Here is a 21,079-nt window from a genome sequence, read left to right as displayed (position 1 = left end):
TGTGCCTTTGCAGCGTCTGGTCGTGCAGAGCACATCACAGGCCGGGAAGGGAACACAGCTGGCTCTGACAGTGCATACTTTGCCACCGCAAGTTCAGTCTCCTCCTGAGGTGGGTGGAACCAACCTCATATGGTTAGTAAATGCAACAGAGACTGCTGTCTGCAATCCTTCAGCTCATCATAAGGAGCATTCTCTGCAGAGTACATGCAGCTCTGGAGCCCTCACTGATTTCAGGTTGCAGGAGTCTGGGTGAGAAGATGAGGGACTTCCACCAGGATTGTTAGACCTCCATTTTGAAAGAAGGACTGTTGTACTGTGAAATATGCAGAAGAGACACTGATAATCTGCTTTTTTGCACTAGATTCCTGAGAATTTCCATTTGCTAGAAGCAAGATATAAATCTCAGTAGCGCTATAGAAATGATAAGTAGTAGTAGTAATAGTAGATGAATTACATTCAAGTGACATAGCAGGCTGTCATGGGATAGGAGAAATCAGGTGCTTGGCTAGTTTTGCAGACTCTTCTGCTTACCTAGACATTGAAGAACCCTCTTTTTGTTTCAGAGATCTCCTGTTCAGACCAACAGCGCAACTCCAAAAGCAGGACAAGTACAGCAGCTGCAGGTGCATGCAGTACAGCAGGTGTCTGTTTCTCAAGAGGTGTGCAGAACCTGGACTGTTTTTCCTGAGTTGGGGCAGGAGGGAAGAGAGGCGAAAGAGAAAGTTTGCTACTTGCAGTGAGGGAACACAATTCACAGACAAAAGGGAACCTTACCATTTCAGGCGCATTAATTGCTTAGACTTAATAATTGTTGCTATGTGTATTTTATTGCTGGCTGACATTGGACTGCTTTTCTCCCCAGAGGTCTGTCGTACAGTCCACAGCCCAGGCTTCTAAAACCAGCCCAGTGCAACAGCTGACGGTGCAAGGCCTGCAGCAGGTACATGTGACACAGGAGGTAGGTTGCAGCACCCCCCCCCCCCCCCTCCCTTGAGTCCTTTGCTTGCTTCTTTCCATGTACTTGGCTGTCTTTAAGCCTCCTGTTAGCTTCTAGAAAACAACCAGTGAATACAAATGGAGAGTAATAAACCAGCAGCATTAGGAAAGCTCCTTCCACGTCCTGTACCATACAGCCCTTCCCAGTTTTCTGCTGATATTTGATTGGGAAGGACTTTAAGATCTTAGCTGTGGTACCAGCTGTTACTAGACATCTTAGTAAAGCATTGAAAAAAAGAGCTGAGCAGCTTTGTACTCCATTTGACAGCAAGCAACTGTTTTGTACCAAATTAGCATAATTGGCATGTTCCACTGACACAACCGCAGCAGGGTCCAGATAGTGCCTGTGTTTCCTCCACAGCTCCCACTTTATGCGTTTCTCACACTTTACTCATATTTAATTATCCTCTGTGCTTATCCCATGTTTTACCCCTTGCTGCCTCACAGCTAAGGATCCTCTGTGCTTATCCAAAACTTTACCACTCACTCCTCCACAGCTAAGGGACCCTCTGTCCTTGTCCCAGGCTTTATCCTTCACTTCCTCTACAGCTAAAGTTCCTCTGTGCTTATCCCAGGCTTTACCCCTCACTTCTCCCTGCTTATCCCAGGCTTTCCTTATTGTGTATGCCAGATCAGTCCAGAACAAGTGGGTTGTGTCCATCGATCAGTGGATGGAGACAGAGAAATAAAGTAGTTCCAAGAGATTTTCTCCATGCAGCCATAAAATGTTCAGTATCTTTCTCTGTCTCCAGTGAATGGTGGACAGACCGTGCAGCTCCTCCGTGGTGCTTCTCAGCCAGCTCCTGATTCATAGAAACATAGAAAAATAAAGGCAGATGGGCTTTCTGCCCATCCATGCCATCTACTATCCCTTCCTCTCCCTTAGAGATGCTTTGTACTTGTCCCAAGCTTGCTTGAGGGATACAGTTTTTGTCTCCACCTCCTCCACTGGGAGGCCATTCGACGAATTCACCACCTTTTCCATAAAGAAGTGTTTCCTCAGGTTATTTTTGAGGCTATCCCCTTTCACCTTCATCCTTTGTCCCCTCATTTCAGAGCTTCCTTTCAATTGAAAGAGACTCACCTCCTGTTCATTTATGCCACAGAGGTATTTAAACTTCTCTATCATGTCTAACCTCTCCTACCTTCCTTCCAAAGTATACATATTGAGATCTTTAACTCTGTCCCCATGTGCTTTATGACTAAGACCAATGACCATTTTAGTAGCCGTCTCTGGACCAACTCCATCCTATTTATATCTTTTTGATTGTGTAGTCTCCATAATTGAACAAAGTACTCTAAATGAGGTCTCACCAGAGAATTATACAGGGGCATTATCACCTCCTTTTTCCTACTGGCCATTCCTCTCAGTATGCACCCAAGCATTCTTCTAGCTTTTGCTGTTGTGTTTTCTACCTGGTTAGCCACCTTATGATAATCACATATGATCACACCCAAGTCCGCTCCTCTTTTGTGCACAAAAGTGCATCACCTCCTAAATTGTACCCCTCTCTCAGGTTTTTGCAACCCAAATGCATGACTCTGTATTTTTAGCATTAAATTTTAGCTGCCAAATTCTGGACCATTCTGCAAGCTTTGCTAGGTCACTCCTCATGTTATCCACACCATCAGGAGTGTTTACCCTATTGCGGATGTTGGTATCATTCACAAAGAGACAAACCTTATCAGACAGTCCTTCAGCAATATTTCTTATAAAAATGTTAAAAAGAACCAGCCCAAGAACCGAACTGTGCAGCACACCACTGGTAAGATCCTTTTCCTTGTCAGCAGCAGCAGATGAATCCATTTCAAATGGGGTGTGTCCACCTACCAGCAGGGGGAGATAGAGAACACTGAAAACCATAGTGCCTCTAGGACGGCTAGCTCCATCTGCCTCTCAGTATTTCTCTATCTCCTAACAGGGTTGGATGCAGCTTGTTCAGCTCCTTGAAGATTCTGCCTGGGGTGGCTCCTATGCTTTTGCCAGTTGTAGCAGGGGTGTTGTGGCTAAGTGGAGCCCACTTTAAAGGCACATAGGTTCGCCCTTTCCCTGCCTTACCCTTCCCCCTGTGTGGATGCAGGCATATAGGTTCGCCTTTCCCTGCCTTTCCCACCCTCTTCTGCCTCCAGAGTGGCTCTGTAGCTGTTTGCCTACAACTTTCCTCACAGCGTAAAAAAAAAACCACGCTTTTCAGCGCTGCTATTTCTGAGGCTTTTCCTGACTGTGCAGCGTGGTCGTGGACTTGGTCCTTTGAGGTAAGAGCGGTACTCAGCTCCTCCGGGGAGGGCCCGCAGACGGCGTTCCAATTGGGGTGATTTTGGCGCAAAGCCGCCATTTTGAATTCTGTTTTTCGGCGATGGCTGCTGAGGGAGTTAAGTGCTGTTCCCATTGTGGCAAGCGCAGATCAGCAGCGGGGCTCTGTAAAATGTGCTGTTTAGATGGTAGAGCCAGTATAAGCATGGCGAGCGATGATTCTTCCCGCTCGATGGAGCTGCCAGCGGGCGCCATCTTGGAAGCGCCGTATGGCTCAACCCCCGCGGTTACGGAGGAGTCTGAGAGCAGAGGGGCGCCTCGGGCCGAGGCTACCAGAGGAGCTCCGTTCCCCGTGGCTCCTAATTTGGAGACGGGAGGTCAGGGTGAGTTTTTCTCCCCCAAGTTTGTGCTTATTTTACATAAAGCCTTCATGCTGAAAAGAGCTCTGCCGCAGGTGTCTGACACTGCATTGCTGCCTGGTTCCCCTCAGACTGATGATGGCCCGGGGCTGATGCCAGATGTGGATGCCCCTGAGCGTTGGATGCACGCTAAGCATAGACGGGTAAATTCCTTGTCGGAGAGTGGCGCTTTCCCCCCCCCCCCCCCCCCCCCCCCCCCCCCCCATGGAGGGATCTGGCAGGCCTTCGTGGTCTGAAGAGCCAGAGGAAGGAGCTGGTTTGCCACTGGATCTGGATGATCCCACTGCGGTTCGGATTTTCCACCGCGATGAGCTGCCAGCACTTATCTCTGATGCCTTACAGGCCCTCTCTATTGATGACCCTGTTCAAGGCGAGGCCTCGTCTGGCAATCCGAGGATGGCAAGTACTAAGAAGCCTGCTCGTGCCTTTCCTTTGCATGACTCCATCCAAGAGATTATTTGTGCTCAATGGGCTGACCCAGAAGGGTCCTTGAAAGTGGCCAAAGCGATGGGGCATCTTTACCCTCTGAGTGAGGAGCACTTGGCCCATTTTGGAATGCCTAAAGTGGATGCCTTAGTCACGGCGGTGACAAAAAAGACCACCCTCCCAGTAGAGGGAGGGGTCGCCCTGAAGGACATTCAGGACCGGCGGCTGGAATCAGCGCTAAAACGGTCCTTTGAGATTTCGGGCCTAGCCTTAAGGGCGTCTGTTTGCAGTTCTTATGCTGCTCGAGCCTGCCCCTCTTGGTTACAACAGGCAGTGGAACAGCCCGTGGATGGTGCGGAGTCCCTCGCTGAGGTTGCACTGCGCATGGAGTCGGCCTTGTTATTTTTAGCTGATGCCCTCTATGATCTGGTCAGAGCTTCGGCTAAACAGATGTCTGTGGCGGTGTCCGCCCGCCGCCTTCTATGGGCGGCCGACATGGCCTCTAAGCAAAGGCTGGTGAAGTTGCCCTTTCGGGGCCTTCTGTTATTTGGAGAGGAGTTGGAGAAGATTGTTAAAGACCTGGGGGATGCTAAACCCCAGCGGTTACCTGAGGATAGGCCGCGGCCTTCTTCCAAGGGTCAAGTGGTTCCCTCCTCCTCCAGACCTCGCTTCCGTGAAGCTAGAAGGTATCGCCCGGGGCACTCTGCTGGGTTTACTCAACGTGCCCGCTTTCAGCAGAGGAACTCCTTTCGCTCGGACAAACGCTCCGCAGCGGCAGGCTCAAGGCCAGGAGTTCAGGGCCGTCCTCCACAATGATGGGGCGTCGGTCCACTCCTCCTTTACAGCTGTAGGAGGATTCCTTTCCCTCTTTCTCGAGGAGTGGACCAAGATTACCTCAGATCAGTGGGTCCTGGACCTGATCAGAGAAGCTTACCGACTAGAATTCGGTGCCCCGGTGAGAGACGTGTTTGTGGAGTCCCGATGCAGTACTGCCGTCAAACGGGCAGCGGTAGAGGAGACCTTACAAGTCGTGTTGCACCTTGGAGCGGTGATCCCTGTGCCTCCCACCGAACACGGCTGTGGTCGTTATTCCATTTATTTTGTGGTGCCGCGAAAAAGCGGGTCTTTTCGGCCCTTTCTCGACTTAAAGAAAGTCAACGAGTCTCTAAGAGTGCGGCATTTTCACATGGAAACTCTGCGCTCCGTCATTGCGACGGTACAACCAGGAGAATTCCTCCCGTCTCTGGACCTAAAAGAAGCTTACTTGCACATTCCTATATGGCCCCCGCACCAACGGTTCCTCCAGTGTGCAGTGTTGGGAAATCATTTCCAGTTTCGGGCCTCGCCACAGCTCCCCGAACCTTTTCCAAGGTAATGGTGGTAGTAGCTGCTTTTCTCAGGTGAGAGGGTATCCGGGTTCACCCGTACCTCGACGACTGGCTCATCAGAGCGGACTCTGCAGAAGAGAGTCGTTATGTAACAGCCAGAGTGGTGTCAGTACTGCAATCTCTGGGCTGGGTGGTCAATATACACAAAAGTCACCTGACCCCCTCTCAATCTCTAGAATATTTGGGGGTCCGGTTCGACACGGCCTCGGGGTTTGTCTTTCTACCCGACCAAAGGCGGTGCAAGCTTCAGAATCAGGTCCGTCTGCTCCTGAGGATGCCTCGCCTGCGAGATTGGGACTTTGTCCAGCTGTTCGGGTCGATGGCGGCCACCTTGGAAGTGGTGCCATGGGCGAGAGCGCACATGAGACCTCTGCAGATTGCCCTGCTTCAGTGATGGTCTCCTGTGTCCCAGGATTATCAACGCAGACTCACGTGGCTCCCTGCGGCTCGACTCAGTATGGAGTGGTGGCTCTCAGACAGCATGCTGCAGCGAGGAATGCCACTAGCTCTTCCCGATTGGTGCCTGGTGGTAACGGATGCCAGCCTGAAGGGCTGGGGAGCACATTGCCAGGGAAGCTATGCCCAGGGTCTGTGGACACCCGAGGAAATGGGGTGGTCCATCAATTGCTTGGAACTGAGAGCGATATTCCAGGCTCTTCTGGCCTTTCACATGACTCTGGAGGGACTGGCTGTCAAGAGTTCTGTTGGACAACACGACAGCAGTGGCCTATATCAATCGACAAGGCGGCACTCAGTGTCAAACACTGGCCGCAGAGGCCGCTCAGATATGCCACTGGGCCGAGCTACATCTGCAGCTTCTGTCAGCAGCTCACATAGCAGGTCAGAGCAACGTGCAAGCCGACTTTCTAAGCAGGTATCAAATCGACCCTGCGGAGCGGTAACTGGCAGACAAAGTGTTCCTTCAGATCTGTGCCAAACGGGGAACGCCCATAGCGGATTGTATGGCCTCAAGCACAAATGCCAAAGTCCCGTCCTTTTTCAGCAGAAGGAGAGATCCTCGCTCGGCGGGGTTGGATACCTTGGCTCAACCCTGGCCTCCGGGCCTCCTGTATGTGTTCCCTCCTTGGCCCTTAATAGGGCAACTCCTCCTGCGAATTCGGCTGCATCAAGGAGTGGTGATCCTCATTGCCCCGGATTGGCCCAGGCGGCCGTGCTATGCGGACCTCCGGCGGATGCTGGTGGAGGTTCCTCTTCCTTTGCCTCTGGTACCGAACCTGTTGACGCAGGGTCCGGTGACCATGGAGGATCCCTGCCACTTTGGTCTTACGGCATGGCTATTGAGAGGGCGCAATTGAGAGACAAGGGCTATTCTAACAAGGTCATCTCCACTCTCTTGCAGGCCTGCAAGCGTTCCACTTCCGTTGCCTATGCTCGGATCTGGCGCCAGTTTGAGGCTTGGTGTGTTTCTAAAGCGATCGCACCCATGCGGGCTTCTGTCTCGCCGATACTTGACTTTTTGCAGGATGGTATACAAAAAGGCTTGGCCTATAATTCCCTGCATGTTCAAGTGGCAGCTTTGGCATGTTTTTGGGGGAAGGTCGCTGGCCTCTCCCTGGCTGTGCATCCGGACATTTTACAGTTTCTTAGAGGGGTGCTTCGGCTCCGGCCTCCCGTGCGGGCCCCTTGTCCGGCTTGGAACCTGGGGCTAGTATTAAAGGCTCTTCAGTGTTCGCCCTTCGAGCTGCTGAAGCGAGCTTCAGAGAAGGATGTGACTCTAAAGACAGTCTTTTTGGTGGCCATTACATCGGCGAGACAGGTGTCTGAGCTCCAGGCGCTGTGCTGTCGAGACCCATTTCTGCAATTCTCAGAGTCCGGAGTAACGGTACATACTGTGTCTTCCTTCCTGCCTACGGTGGTTTCAGCGTTTCACCTAAACCAGCCTATTTATCTGCCCTCCTTTACTAGGGAGGAGTTTCCGGAATCTTTTGGGCAGTTGCACCTTCTGGATGTGCGCAAGGCTCTGTTGCAGTATCTGCAGATGTCTAATGTTTTCAGGACCTCTGATCACCTTTTTGTATTTTTGTCAGGTCCTCGCAGAGGGTCTCCAGTGTCTAAAGCCTCTATAGCCCGTTGGCTTAAGGAAGCCATTTTTTCTGCATATCTGCTATCTGGCCGGCCTCCGCCTGACTCCTTTAAGGCACATTCCACAAGAGCAATTTCTTCCTCTTGGGCTGAGATGGGAGCACTCTCTCTTCAAGAGAGAGCCATGTAAGCCTCATTGAGCCTGCCATGAGTGGGAAAGCTTCTAAGCTCTCTTTGCCCATCATTACAGGCTGGATGTGGCTGCCAGGAGGGACACGCTTTTTGGAGCACAAGTGCTTGCGCGTGGTGTGGCTTGTTCCCGCCCTATCCAGGGATTGCTTTGATACATCCCATTCGTAATGGATTCATCTGCTGCTGATGACAAGGAAGGGAAAATTAGGTTCTTACCTTGGTAATTTTCTTTCCTTTAGTCACAGCAGATGAATCCATGATCCCTCCCTGATTGACTCTGTTTTGTGTTCAGTTTTCCTGCAGACATGTTCCCTCATTGGGAGAAGTTGGAAAACAGTCTTCAGGATTTCTGTTCTACTACAGGAGGTTGAGTTTGTCCCTCCTTTGTGTTATTTCTTCTGTTCTGGGGCGTTCGTTTGCTGTGAGGAAAGTTCATGTTATGCTACTTTGCAGTTTAACACTGCTTTGGAAGCTTCAAAATACTGAGAGGCAGATGGAGCTAGCCGTCCTAGAGGCACTGTGGTTTTCAGTGTTCTCTATCTCCCCCTGCTGGTAGGTGGACACAACCCATTCATAATGGATTCATCTGCTGTGACTAAAGGAAAGAAAATTACCGAGGTAAGAACCTAATTTTCCCTTCCTCAGAATGAGCTCCATTTACCATTACCCTTTGTCGCCTTCTACTCAGACAGTTCCTAACCCAATCAGTCACTTAGGGCCCATACTAAAGACACTCAGTTTATTTATCAGTCGTCTGTGCGGAACCATGTCAAAAGCTTTGCTAAGATCTAAATACACCACATTATCGCTCTCCTTCGATCCAACACTCTGGTCACCCAGTCAAAGAAATTATTCATATTTGTCTGACAAGACCTGCCTCTAGTGTGACTGTGCTGCCTCAGGTCCTGCAATCCATTAGATTACAGAAACCACACTATTTTCTGTTTTAAAAGCATTTCCATTAATTTATAGTTTATTAAAACTTGATATACCGCTGTTGCAACAGCATTGATCACAGTGGTGTACAATCCAACTAAAATACAAACACAACAGAAAAGAACCCCCCAAAAAGTTATAGAAAAGTCACAAACACAACAGAACAAGCAACATTAATGTGCCAGAATCCGTGTCCGCAGAGAACTCAAGTTCCGGGCTTAAGTGGTACTGGGTCATGGCCAAAGGCCAAGTAATAAAAGTGCGTTTTAAGAAGAGTCTTAAATTTAAAAAACGAGGACTCCCCTCTAATAAATGGAGACAGACCACTCCAGATAAGGTGCCAGGAAACAGAAAGCTGAAGAATGGGTAGATTCATAGTGAGCTATTTGGGGAGAATGAAAAACAAGACGATTTGAAATAAGATCTCAGTGCTCGACCAGGAGTATAGGGAATAGTAAGGGATGTCAAATAAGAAGGAAAGCCTATATGAAGAGCGTGATGTGTCAAACAAAGTAATTTGAATTGAGAGCGAAAGAAAACTGGGAGCCAATGAAGAGACACCAAAAGAGGTGTTACATGATTGAACAGTTACCCAGGCAATTAAAAAATACTCAAACAGCCATTGTCAACTGGACACATGCCCCAGCTACCTAATACAATCTGCCCCCCACTGCTTCATAATAGACCTCACATCCCACTTAAACTTCATGCTTCAACAGGGTATCTACCCTCATGAAAAAGGCAACATCCTGCTCACCCCAATACCAAAAGACACCAAGAAAAAAACAAACAACATTACCAACTACCACCCAGCAGTATCTATCCCATTAGTAGTCAAACTAATGGAAGGACTGGTGACCAAACAACTCAATGACTACATAAACAAATTCACTATACTACATGAGTCACAATCAGGATTTCAACCCCCAAAAGCACCGAAACAGTACTACTCACTCTCCTAACCAAATTCAAGCAGGAAATAGCAATAGGGAAGAGCATTCTCCTCCTCCAATTTGACATGTCAAGTGCATTCAACATGGTTAACCATAACATATTGCTAAGACTCCTAGAATACTTCGGAATCAGTGGTGGCAAAAGAATCAGTTGGACTGCTAGATGACCAAGGAGTAAAAGGGGCGATCAGGGAAGACAAAGCCGTAGCGGAGAGATTAAATGAATTCTTTGCTTCGGTCTTAATCGAGGAAGATTTGGGTGGAATACCGGTGCCGGAAATGGTATTCGAAGCTGACGAGTCGGAGAAACTTAATGAATTCTCTGTAAACCTGGAGGATGTAATGGGGCAGTTCTACAAACTGAAGAGTAGCAAATCTCCTGGACCGGATGGTATTCATCCCAGAGTACTGATAGAACTGAAAAATGAGTTTACGGAGCTACTGTTAGAAATATGTAATTTATCCTTAAAATTGAGCGTGGTACCGGAAGATTGGAGGGTGACCAATTTAACGCCGATTTTTAAAAAAGGTTCCAGAGGAGATCTGGGAAATTATAGACCAGTGAGTCTGACGTCTGTGCCGGGCAAAATGGTAGAGACTATTATTAAGAACAAAATTACAGAGCATATTCAAAAGCATGGATTAATGAGGCAAAGTCAACATGGATTTAGTGAAGGAAAATCTTGCCTCACCAATCTACTACATTTCTTTGAAGCGGTGAACAAACATGTGGATAAAGGGGAGCCGGTTGATATTGTGTATCTGGATTTTCAGAAGGCGTTTGACAAAGTACCTCATGAAAGACTCCAGAGGAAATTGGAGAGTCATGGGATAGGAGGTAGTGTTCTATTGTGGATTAAAAACAGAGAGTAGGGTTAAATGGTCATTATTCTCAATGGAGAAGGGTAGTTAGTGGGGTTCCCCAGAGGTCTGTGCTGGGACCGCTGCTTTTTAACATATTTATAAATGACCTAGAGATGGGAGTAACTAGTGAGGTAATTAAATTTGCTGATGACACAAAGTTATTCAAAGTCGTTAAATCGCGGGAGGATTGTGAAAAATTACAAGCAGACCTTACGAGACTGGGAGACTGGGCGTCTAAATGGCAGATGACGTTTAATGTGAGCAAGTGCAAAGTGATGCATGTGGGAAAGAGGAACCCGAATTATAGCTACGTCATGCAAGGTTCCACGTTAGGAGTCATGGACCAAGAAAGGGATCTAGGTGTCGTCGTTGATGATACGTTGAAACCTTCTGCTCAGTGTGCTGCTGCGGCTAAGAAAGCAAATAGAATGTTATGTATTATTAGGAAAGGAGTGAAAAACAAAATGAGGATGTTATAATGCCTTTGTATCACTCCATGGTGTGACCGCATCTCGAATATTGTGTTTAATTCTGGTCGCTGCATCTCAAAAAAGATATAGTGGAATTAGAAAAGGTGCAGAGAAGGGCAACGAAAATGATAAAGGGGATGGGACGACTTCCCTATGAGGAAAGGCTAAAGCGGCTAGGGTTCTTCAGCTTGGAGAAAAGGCGGCTGAGGGGAGATATGATAGAGGTCTATAAAATAATGAGTGGAGTTGAACGGGTAGATGTGAAGCGTCTGTTCACGCTTTCCAAAAATACTAGGACTAGGGGGCATGCGATGAAGCTACAATGTAGTAAATTTAAAACAAATCGGAGAAAATTTTTCTTCACTCAACGTGTAATTAAACTCTGGAATTTGTTGCCAGAGAATGTGGTAAAGGCGGTTAGCTTAGCGGAGTTTAAAAAAGGTTTGGATGGTTTCCTAAAGGTAAAGTCCATAGACCGTTATTAAATGGACTTGGGGAAAACCCACTATTTCTGAGATAAGCAGTATAAAATGTTTTGTACATTTTTGGGATCTTGCCAGGTATTTGTGACCTGGATTGGCCACTGTTGGAAACAGGATGCTGGGCTCGATGGGCCTTTGGTCTTTCCCAGTATGGCAATACTTATGTACTTAATTGGATTAAGGGTTTTCTAACCACAAGAACATATCAAGTGAAATCAAAAACAAACATATCGTCACCGTGGAAACCAGGCTGCGGAGTACCGCAAGGATCACCACTATCACCGATCCTTTTCAACCTCATGATGACTCCACGAGCCAAGACCCTAACCACCCAAGGCCTCAACCCATTTATCAACTCTGATGATGTTACATTATGCATCCCATAGAAACATGATCTGGCGGAAATCACCAGCGAAATCAAGCTAAGCTTAAACATCATGAACTCATGGGCAAATGCATTCCAATTAAAACTCAATACAGAAAAAACACACTGTCTCATTATCTCATCCCAATACAACACATAGAAACCCACAAACATTAACACCCCAGGATACACCCTCCCTGTCTCAGACAGCCTGAAAATTCTCAGAGTAACAATCGACCATAACCTATCACTAGAGACCCAAGCGAAATCCACCATAAATAAAATGTTTTTCTCTATGTGGAAACTCAAAGGCGTAAAAACATTCTTCCGGAGGGAAATATTTCGTAACCTGGTACAGTCCATGGTACTAAGCCACACAGATTACTGTAATGGAATCTATGTGGAATGCAAGGATCAAATCATAAAGAAACTTCAGACCACCCAAAACACAGCAGCCAGGCTTATATATGGGAAAACACATTTTGACAGCGTCAAACCACTCAGAGAAAAATTGCACTGGCTACCAATCAAAAAACGTATCACCTTCAAAATCTGTACTACTGTTCATAAAATTATTTACAGCGAGGCACCAGGATACATGACAGACCTTATCGACCTGCCAACCAGAAACACCACAAAATCTGCAAGATCATACCTAAACCTCCACTACCCAAGCAGCAAAGGACTCAAATACAAATCCACCTATGCAGCCAGCTTTTCCTACTTAAGCGCACAACTATGGAACGCATTGCCAAAAGCAGTAAAAACTACGCTTGACCACCTGAATTTTCAGAAAGCACTAAAGACAGACCTGTTTAGAAGAGCATACCCCACCGACCCAACATAAAAATACCTGGTCACTTGCGACACAATGTAACCAAAAACCGTAACAGACATTACCTGACTCTTCTTCCCCCTTTCCCTCTCTGAGTTCCCCCCAACTGTACCTACCATACATGTACCTCATTCTACCACAATATCACTTTGTATTCATTCATACCATGTATTTGTTCAGACCGTAATCGGCTAACGCTGTTAACGGTTATATGTAAGCCACATTGAGCCTGCAAAAGGTGGGAAAATGTGGGATACAAATGTAACAAATAAATAAATAAAAATAAACTTCCGTGCTCTAAAGAGATTAGCTGCAGAATTTTGAAGGGTTTGAAGGCGACGAAGAAGAGAGCCAGAGATACCAGCGTACACTACATTGCAATAATCTAGACATTAAATCAAAAAAGCATGTGTCAAAATACGTAGAAAAGGGGCATCAATATAACTATGAATAGAGCACAGTTTGCGTAGAGTGGGAAATCCTCATTTAATGACATTATTAATCTGGGGTTCAATGGACAATTTATAATCTAATTTAACACCCAGGTAGTGAAAATTAGACACTGGTAGACTGGATCTATCAAAGAGGACTATGCTGGACTTAAGGCATGGATGAGTACCCATAATCCAAGCTGCTACATTTTTTAAAGGGTTGAGAACGAGTTGGTGCTCTGCAGGCCATGCAGACAAATCTGTCAGACAAGATGAAGTTGAGCAAGATTAGGTGACATAAACAAGGTAGGGTAAATTAACAAAATGTCATCTGCGTTGAAAAAAAAATGGATGTTGTGATCTTGAATCAGAGTAGCCAGATGGCTTAGATAAATATTAAAAAGAAGTGGAGACAGGACAGAACCCTGCGGTACACCACATGACAAGGGATATTGAGAGGAAGTAGGAGTTGAAGTACGCACAATGAAAGAGCGATTCGCAAGAAATGAACTGAACCACTGAAAACTGAACCACATAAACAAATTGTTTGTAACCTGTTGAGAAGTAATGAATGACTAACAAGGTCAAAAGCAGCAGATAGGTCCAAAAGACATGACAAGCGCGATTTGACCATGATCAAGGATACTCTGTAACTCACTGATGAGCGCTGCAACAGTTGTTTCTGCACTATGAAGGGATCTGAAACCTGCTTGTCGAGGGTACAAAATAGATTGAGAAACACAGTGACTGAGAAGTTGATCAAAGACAAATTTTTCATACAGTTTTGCAATAAAAGGCAAATTTGAAACCGGATGGTAATTGGCAGGGTCAGTTGGATCCAGGGAAGTTTTCTTATGAAAAGGAGAAACAATTGCATTTTTCCAGGAGTCAGGAACAATACCAGAGATAAAACTCTGGGAGATCATTTGAAGAACTAACAGTAATAAACCATGGGAAGGAAAGGTCAACCATTTGGATGGTAATGGATCGAGCAGACAAGAAGTAATGTGCATGACATGATGTACACCTATGGCCTGAGTATGGAATAGAAAAAGATTCCCATTTAGAGGGACCCACAATTGATGAGGGAGTGGCTGATAAATTAAAAGACCCAAGAAAAGAAAGACTGACAGAATTCAACTGTAAGGAACCAAGGAGCTTGTGGACCTTGGAAGTAAAGAAATCCGCCAGGACTTCATCAGATAATTTTTTCTTCTAGAATTCTTTACTGGGAGACTGCTCCATGTATCCACTCCCTTTCCATGAAGAAATACTTCCTGATGTTACTCCCTACTCCTGTGGGGGTAAAGTAGATTGTGGTTTATATTTTGTGTACAGAATTGGTGTCACTGGAGAGTTGCTCAAACTGAAGGGAAACATTGTACAGTAGGCTGTGGGTGAAGTTTAACCCAGTAGTCACATGGTCTGAAGACTTCTGGATGGAACTATTCTCCACAGACAAGCAGGTGCAATGCAGGTACACTTCGTAGTGATGTCGTCTTGATGTCTTAGTGCCAAAGTTCTCCCCAGAAGAAACTTTTAGCATTTCATGAGTGTGCACAGCCCTTTCTGTCATGGTAAGTGAGCCATTGAGCTGTTCCAAGACCAGCAGTTGACAAGCACAGTGCTTCACTTGCGTCAACCGCCATTCCTACAGGACTTGGAGAGGATGTGGCACTAAAGGGCCAGGCAGGCGGTAATAGGCAAGAATGGAGATCCCAGCCATGGGTCCAGGCAGGCGGCAAGCAGCAGACAGTATCAAGTTCAGGCTCAGGGTTCAGGCAGGCAGCAAGTAGAAGACAGCATTTCAGAATCGGGCAGAGGGCGAAGAATAAATGCACCTTAGTACTCTCAACAAGGTCGTAGCTGAGGCCCTGAACACCAGACCGACCCTCCCTAAAAGGAGAAGGCGTCTGACATCAGGAGAAAGGGAAGCCCAAGACCACCCCCAAGGGGAGGAGCCCCAATAGCCGGCAGGAGCAACCAGCTGAGCCTGAGAAGTGAGGAAAGAGCCATGCATGAGCAGCTGCGCACGCAGCAGCAGTGAAAACCGCTGGCAGTGAACAGCAGTGCCCGAGAGGGAAGGAGACAGCCTTCCTTTTGCCTTTTTTTAATACGTGGAATATATGTGGTCTGGGTTTCCAAGAAGGTATTTTTGAACAACATCCACACCTAATGTAAAGTTTTGACCTTTGCAGCTTCTTCTCTGAGGGTTTTTTTTTAACCATTTTCCTTATTTTATCATAGTCTTCTTTTTTGAAAGCTAAATGCCAACGTATTGGATTTCCTGTGTGTGCTTAACCCGATTATTAAACCAAATCTGATCATGTTATGATCACTGTTGTCAATTGACCCCAGTACAGTTGACTTCCTGTGTCATCATGCGCTCCACTAAGACAGTGGTTCTCAACCCAGTCCTCAAGGCACACCTAGCCAATCAGGTTTTCAGGATTTCCACTATGAATATACATGAGAGAGATTTGCATGCACTACCTCCTTGGTATGCAAATCTGTCTCATGCATATGCATGGATTTTAGCTTTCTGCCTAAGAACTTAAATTTGGCTTCCAGAACCTCCCTCCCACATTTTCCTATGTTGTTGATTCCCAAACAGCCGGCTCTGCCCCAGCACTGTCTAAAATCTTTATCTAGGTTCCTCTTCAGTACCAGATATTGAACTGCCCCCTTCTAAAGTTCCTTTATCCATGCTTCTTCTATTTCTTCAGTTAACATCAGGGAATAATCAGCAGCCCTGCTAAAATATCAAGGAGCTTTTTTCCCAGATCCTTTAAACGTTTATGCAGGACACAGCTGAAATATTTCAAGGGGCTGCATTTCCTGTGTTTTTGGAATCTGCTTCTTCTTTGTCTCCATATATTCAACTGGAGACTCAGTCTCACTTTTAATTTCAATTACATTTCCTCCCCTTTCTTCTACTAGTGCCTTGGGTTCCCCCTCTCAGTATCCTATTCCACTTCTGGTCATGTTATCAGGGGTGAAGATGCATGTAATCCTCAATAGAATTTTATAGAGAATGATATCACTGAATCCTGGTAGTCCAACTTGGCTTCACCAGGAGATTTCACAAGTTGATATACTTTTATTTGAAGGAATTATTAGGAAAGGTATGGTAAAAAAAAAGACTGAGAATACTATAATGCCTGTGTATCGCTCCATGGTGCGATCTCACCTTGAGTATTACGTTCATTTCTGGTCGCCATATCTCAGAATAGATATAGCGGAATTAGAAAAGGTTAAAGAAGAGCGACTAAAATGATAAAGGGGATGGAATGCCTTTTATATGAGGAAAGGCTAAAGAGGTTAGGGATCTTCAGCTTGGAAAAAAGATGGTTGAGGGGGGATATTAGCAAGGTGCATAAAATCCTGAGTGGTGTAGAACAAGTAGAAGTGAATCGATTTTTCACTCTTTCAAAAACTACAAAGTGTGATAAACACAGTCCTGCCCTACCCTGAGGAGGCCACTAGGGGGCGCTGTCCTACAAGAAATAGGGAAAATGCCATGATCTGGTCCCTAGGGGGAGCTCCAATTGGGACATCAGGGTAATGACCTGAAGGGGCCAGCAGAGGGAGCTTCAGCTAAGGCCTGAACCAGGGAGTATCTGTAGCAGGGGTTCCCTGTTAAGAGAAGGGCACCCAGAAGGCTCTGGACTCTTCCAGAACTGAGAGGAGGGGCCCAGAAAGGGTGTGGTGGGCTATTAACAGCCCTATATAAATAGTACCTCCTGAGGAGCTAGGGAGAAGAGATGGAAACCTGGAGAGCCTGGAGCCTGCTGGAGGAGATTGCCTGGAGAAGGGGATGGAGGGAGCCAGACTGACTGAAGCCTAAAGCCAGCAGGGGAAAATGAAAGTAGTTACCAGGCTAAGTTATTGATGGACTTGTGACTTATTTGAAATGGACTAACAGCCGTGGGGTGGAGGACAGGACGGTAAAGTTGTGGTGAATGAAGAAAGTCCTGTCCAGGGGTGGTGGCTGTTTTATACTGATACCCCTGTCTTCCAAGGTAAAGGGGCTCAGTGAGTGTATTTACAAATGAATAACTGGAAAGAAGTTGTTCCCCACAAGACTGAATCCAGGTACTAATAAATGGAATTTGCATTTGAGGACTGCCTAATTTTCATATTGATGAAGGCTGGAGAATCCGAGTTATAGTTCCAGGGAAAGTGCGGTGGGTCACTGTCCGTGAACCAGAGGAGTGACCGGGACACGGTGGACATAACAGGGAAGGATATCCAGCAGGAGGAAGGCATGTCAGAGCAGTCACCCTGAGTAAGGAAGTAGCCCAGGATATAGAGGTGGGTGCTTGCCAGTGACTGGGAGAAGACCAGCGAGAGTTCTGCTCAGGAGCATGGGGCCAGTGAGGTCAGGTGGAGAGCAGGAAGTGCACATATTTTTACAAACAACTCCGAAGCCAAGGGCTAGAGAGTCTCAAGAGGGCTTAGCACAAGAATACCCTGAGGGGGTTATAAAGGAAACCACTTTGGTTTGAACTGTTTGATTCTGTGCTGTTTTGCTAAAGTTACCAGGGATTTACCCCGGGAGCTTTACAAAAGACCAAGGGACACTCACCAGGTATTTTATATAGAACACATTTCCTGTTTTATATAACTGTTACATAACCACTCTTGTCTGGCATATGCACAAACTTACAAATCACCTGTAGTATCCTTCATAGCAAATCACTGGAAATTCACGCTATATAAGTCTCTGATGAGACCCCATTTAAAGTACTGTGGACATTTCTGGAGGCTGCACCTTCAAAAAAATACAAACAGGATGGAATCAGTCCAGAAGGTGGCTACTAAAATGGTCAGTGGTCTTTTCTATAAAGCATATGGGGACAGATTTAAGATCTCAATATGTGGAAGAAAGGTGTGTGGGGGGGGGGGGGAGATATGATAGAGACATTTAAATATATTTATGGTATAAATTCACATGAGACAAGTCTCTTTCAATTGAACGGAAGCTCTGGGATGAGGGGGCATAGTTTGAAGGTCAAAGAGAACAGACTGAAATTCTTCTTTATAGAAGGGATGCTGGATGCATGGACCAGCTTTCCAGTTGAGATGATGGAGATGAAGACAGCTTGGGGCAAGTACATAGGATCTCTGAGGGAGAGGAGGGGATAGTAGATGGCATGGATGGGCAGACTGGATAAACCATATGGTCTTTATCTGCTATCATTTTCTATAATTCTATGTTTCTATTTCGCTGCCATTCTTGTGGAGTCAACAAAGTGAGGAATTATTTCCACAGATAGAGCCAAGAATGGAGTATAGAGAAGCTGCTGGGTCTGAATGTACATCAACATCTTAATTTATTTGCATTCATGGCACTGGGTATGTTACTGTCTTGTGTTTGCAGGAACCTTAGAGAGTGTTATGATTGCGGTTAGAGCACATTTTTGGTGATTTGTTTTGTTACATTTGTACCCCGCGCTTTCCCACTTATGGCAGGCTCAATACGGCTTACATGGGGCAATGGAGGGTTAAGTGACTTGCCCAGAGTCACAAGGAGCTGCCTGTGCCTGAAGTGGGAATCGAACTCAGTTCCTCAGTTCCCCAGGACCAAAGTCCGCCACCCTAACCACTAGGCCACTCCTCCACTTTTGGAAAATGGTAGGATTATGATAAGGATTTTTAAGGAGAGCCCATGATCGAATAGCCTTGTGGTGCCGACCAGTTTAAGTGCTATATAGCAGGATGTTGGCCACATCATCTACTGAGGCCCCTTTTTCCTCAGTTTGTTTCATTGTAGAGCGATATGTCTGCATGCTTTGCCACTCTGGCTGGTTTGGTTGGGATCATTATCATAATTTAGGATTATGATGAGCATTTGGAGTTGACCTATTCTTTAGGACTTGGGGATTTCCTCTCTTGGAGGGCTATTAACTAATGGATGAGCGGAGCTTAGAAAGTTTAAGACCTGACTGGAGAATTAAAAGCTGTTTTTCCATTTCACTTGTTTACTAGTTCCATGCTACTCTCTTGCTTCATTTGGTTTCTCATTGGGTTTCTCTTGTCTGTTTTTCTTTTATTTGGTTGTTCTTTATACAGCAGGAGGTGCAGGCAGACAGACTGAAGGTGCCATCTGATGACAGCCTGTACCCGGATGGACGTGCTATATTACCACTTGGCACATGCCAAGACGTCCTGTGCTGGCAATGACCAATTTCAGTACATTCCCTGCTATATATGGAGAAAGCAAAGGTGCTTACCTATAATAGGGGTTCTCTGTAAATAGCAAGGAAATACTGCTACATTTTCCCACCGCCCTATCCTGCTTTGTGACTTTAAAAAGCTATGATGCTGCTGGAATGCTGGGAGATAAATATAAAGATTAATAATGGAGTTTTGATAAAGCATGTCTGGATGCAGGCAATCATCAGGTGACACTGCCAGTTCTTACGGCCTGCATTCACTTGCTTTCTGTGGAACGACCCTGTAACAGGTAAGAAACAGAGAAAATAAATGGTAGAAGATTATATGGCCTATCCCTGAGATGCAGGAATTCAGACCTTGAGTGGCACAAACAGGTCAAGTTTTCAGGATATCTGTAGTGAATATGCATGAGAGAACTGCATGGATCCTACCTCCGTTGTATGCAAATCTATATCATTCATGTTCATTAATTGAATACCTAACGAGTTACAAAACCCTCCGCTGTTAACAAAATTATAATCTATTACCCCCAATAACAGTGCTACTTTCAGTTTTAGGGTATTACATAATTTTTATTTTACTTTGCTTTTAACATTGTTGTAAACACTTATACTAATAGTGCTTCCTACCTACTATAATCTTATATCAATGCACGTGATTGATATAAGATTATAGTAGGTAGGAAGCCCTATTAGTATAAGTGTTTACAACAATGTTAAAAGCAAAGTAAAATAAAAATTATGTAATACCCTAAAACTGAAAGTAGCACTGTTATTGGGGTTAATAGATTCATATTCATTAGGGATATCCTGAAAACCTGACTTGTTTGCAGCTCTTGAGGCCTGAACTCCTGCATCCCTGGCCTGTCCAGTCTGCCCATCCATACCAACTATTTAAATTCTACAATCCCTTTCTTCCTTTTTGTCCTCACTAGACCAGTCCAGAACTTGTAGGGTTATGCCTGTCTACCAGCAGATGGAAGCAGAGTTGTTCATTCTGTTCAATAACGGCACTATGCAGTCTAAGCTCCTCAGTATTTCTCTGTCTCTCTAGCAGATGGCAACAGATGGACTGTTCTTTGAGGCCTACTCCTGGGCCAGCTGGAGAACTGGTTCCCAGTGAGCAGGGGAGAGGATTCCTTAGAGCAGCAGAAGAACCAATAAAAAATGTTTTGATTCTCTCCATGGAATACTCAGAGGAACCTGAGTCTCTTTTTCCCTACCCCTCCTTCATATTTCCCCAGGAGGTTTTTTTTTTATCTCTTGCCAGTATTAAAAAAGAAAAAAAAAGCTAAATTTTATTTCAAGCAGCTTAACCAGTAGTGACGATTCCAACATAAAGGTGAGCATGGAATCAGCATTGTAAGGGGTAGGACTGCCTCACTTTAGTTCTCGCTCAGGGGAGTTTGGGCAGCTTAACTGGCATTAAGGGTCAGCATCAGGGGTGGCACTGTTTCCTTCCTTGGGATCTTGCCAGGTATTTGTGACCTGGATTGGCCACTGTTGGAAACAGGATGCTGGGCTTGATGGACCTTTGGTCTGTCCCAGTATGGCAATACTTATGTACTTATGTACTTCCTACTGCATTGACTGTTTGACAGGCAGCAGCAGACCTGCAGAGGGCTAGCTGTTTCACCAGTGGGAAACTTGAATTGCAGCCACTTTAATTTCTGTCATAAGTGCTGTGGAGACCCTGGCAGAACGCGTGATGTGCTGTTCTTGGTCAGTCAGTTGCTGCAGTTCTTTGGGTCCTTGTGATGCTTGTCAGGATGATCCTTCTGTTCAGGCTGATAAATCTGGGACCAGGGGAGCAGACAGGACAGTGCCCGCTTGGGGTCAGCTACAGA

General features: G+C 45.9%; 1 protein-coding gene across 5 annotated transcripts in view; it reads left to right on the top strand.

Annotated features, from left to right (window-relative positions):
• RFX1 (regulatory factor X1) overlaps positions 1 to 21,079 on the top strand; it is a 312,572-nt gene that overhangs the window by 105,013 nt on the left and 186,480 nt on the right. For 3 of the 5 annotated variants that reach the window (XM_030196902.1, XM_030196900.1, XM_030196903.1), the window contains exons 4-6: positions 14 to 109; positions 564 to 659; positions 863 to 958. In XM_030196902.1, the coding sequence (XP_030052762.1) occupies positions 14 to 109; positions 564 to 659; positions 863 to 958 (288 nt within the window). The remainder of the gene's footprint in view (positions 1 to 13; positions 110 to 563; positions 660 to 862; positions 959 to 21,079) is intronic. The other 2 variants (XM_030196904.1, XM_030196905.1) reach the window with 2 other exon arrangements.

The sequence above is a fragment of the Microcaecilia unicolor genome, chromosome 3 (genome assembly GCF_901765095.1).
Source record: "Microcaecilia unicolor chromosome 3, aMicUni1.1, whole genome shotgun sequence".
Taxonomy (NCBI): domain Eukaryota; kingdom Metazoa; phylum Chordata; class Amphibia; order Gymnophiona; family Siphonopidae; genus Microcaecilia; species Microcaecilia unicolor.
Note: the sequence above shows the minus strand (reverse complement) of the source record. Positions and strands in the feature narration are given on the sequence as shown.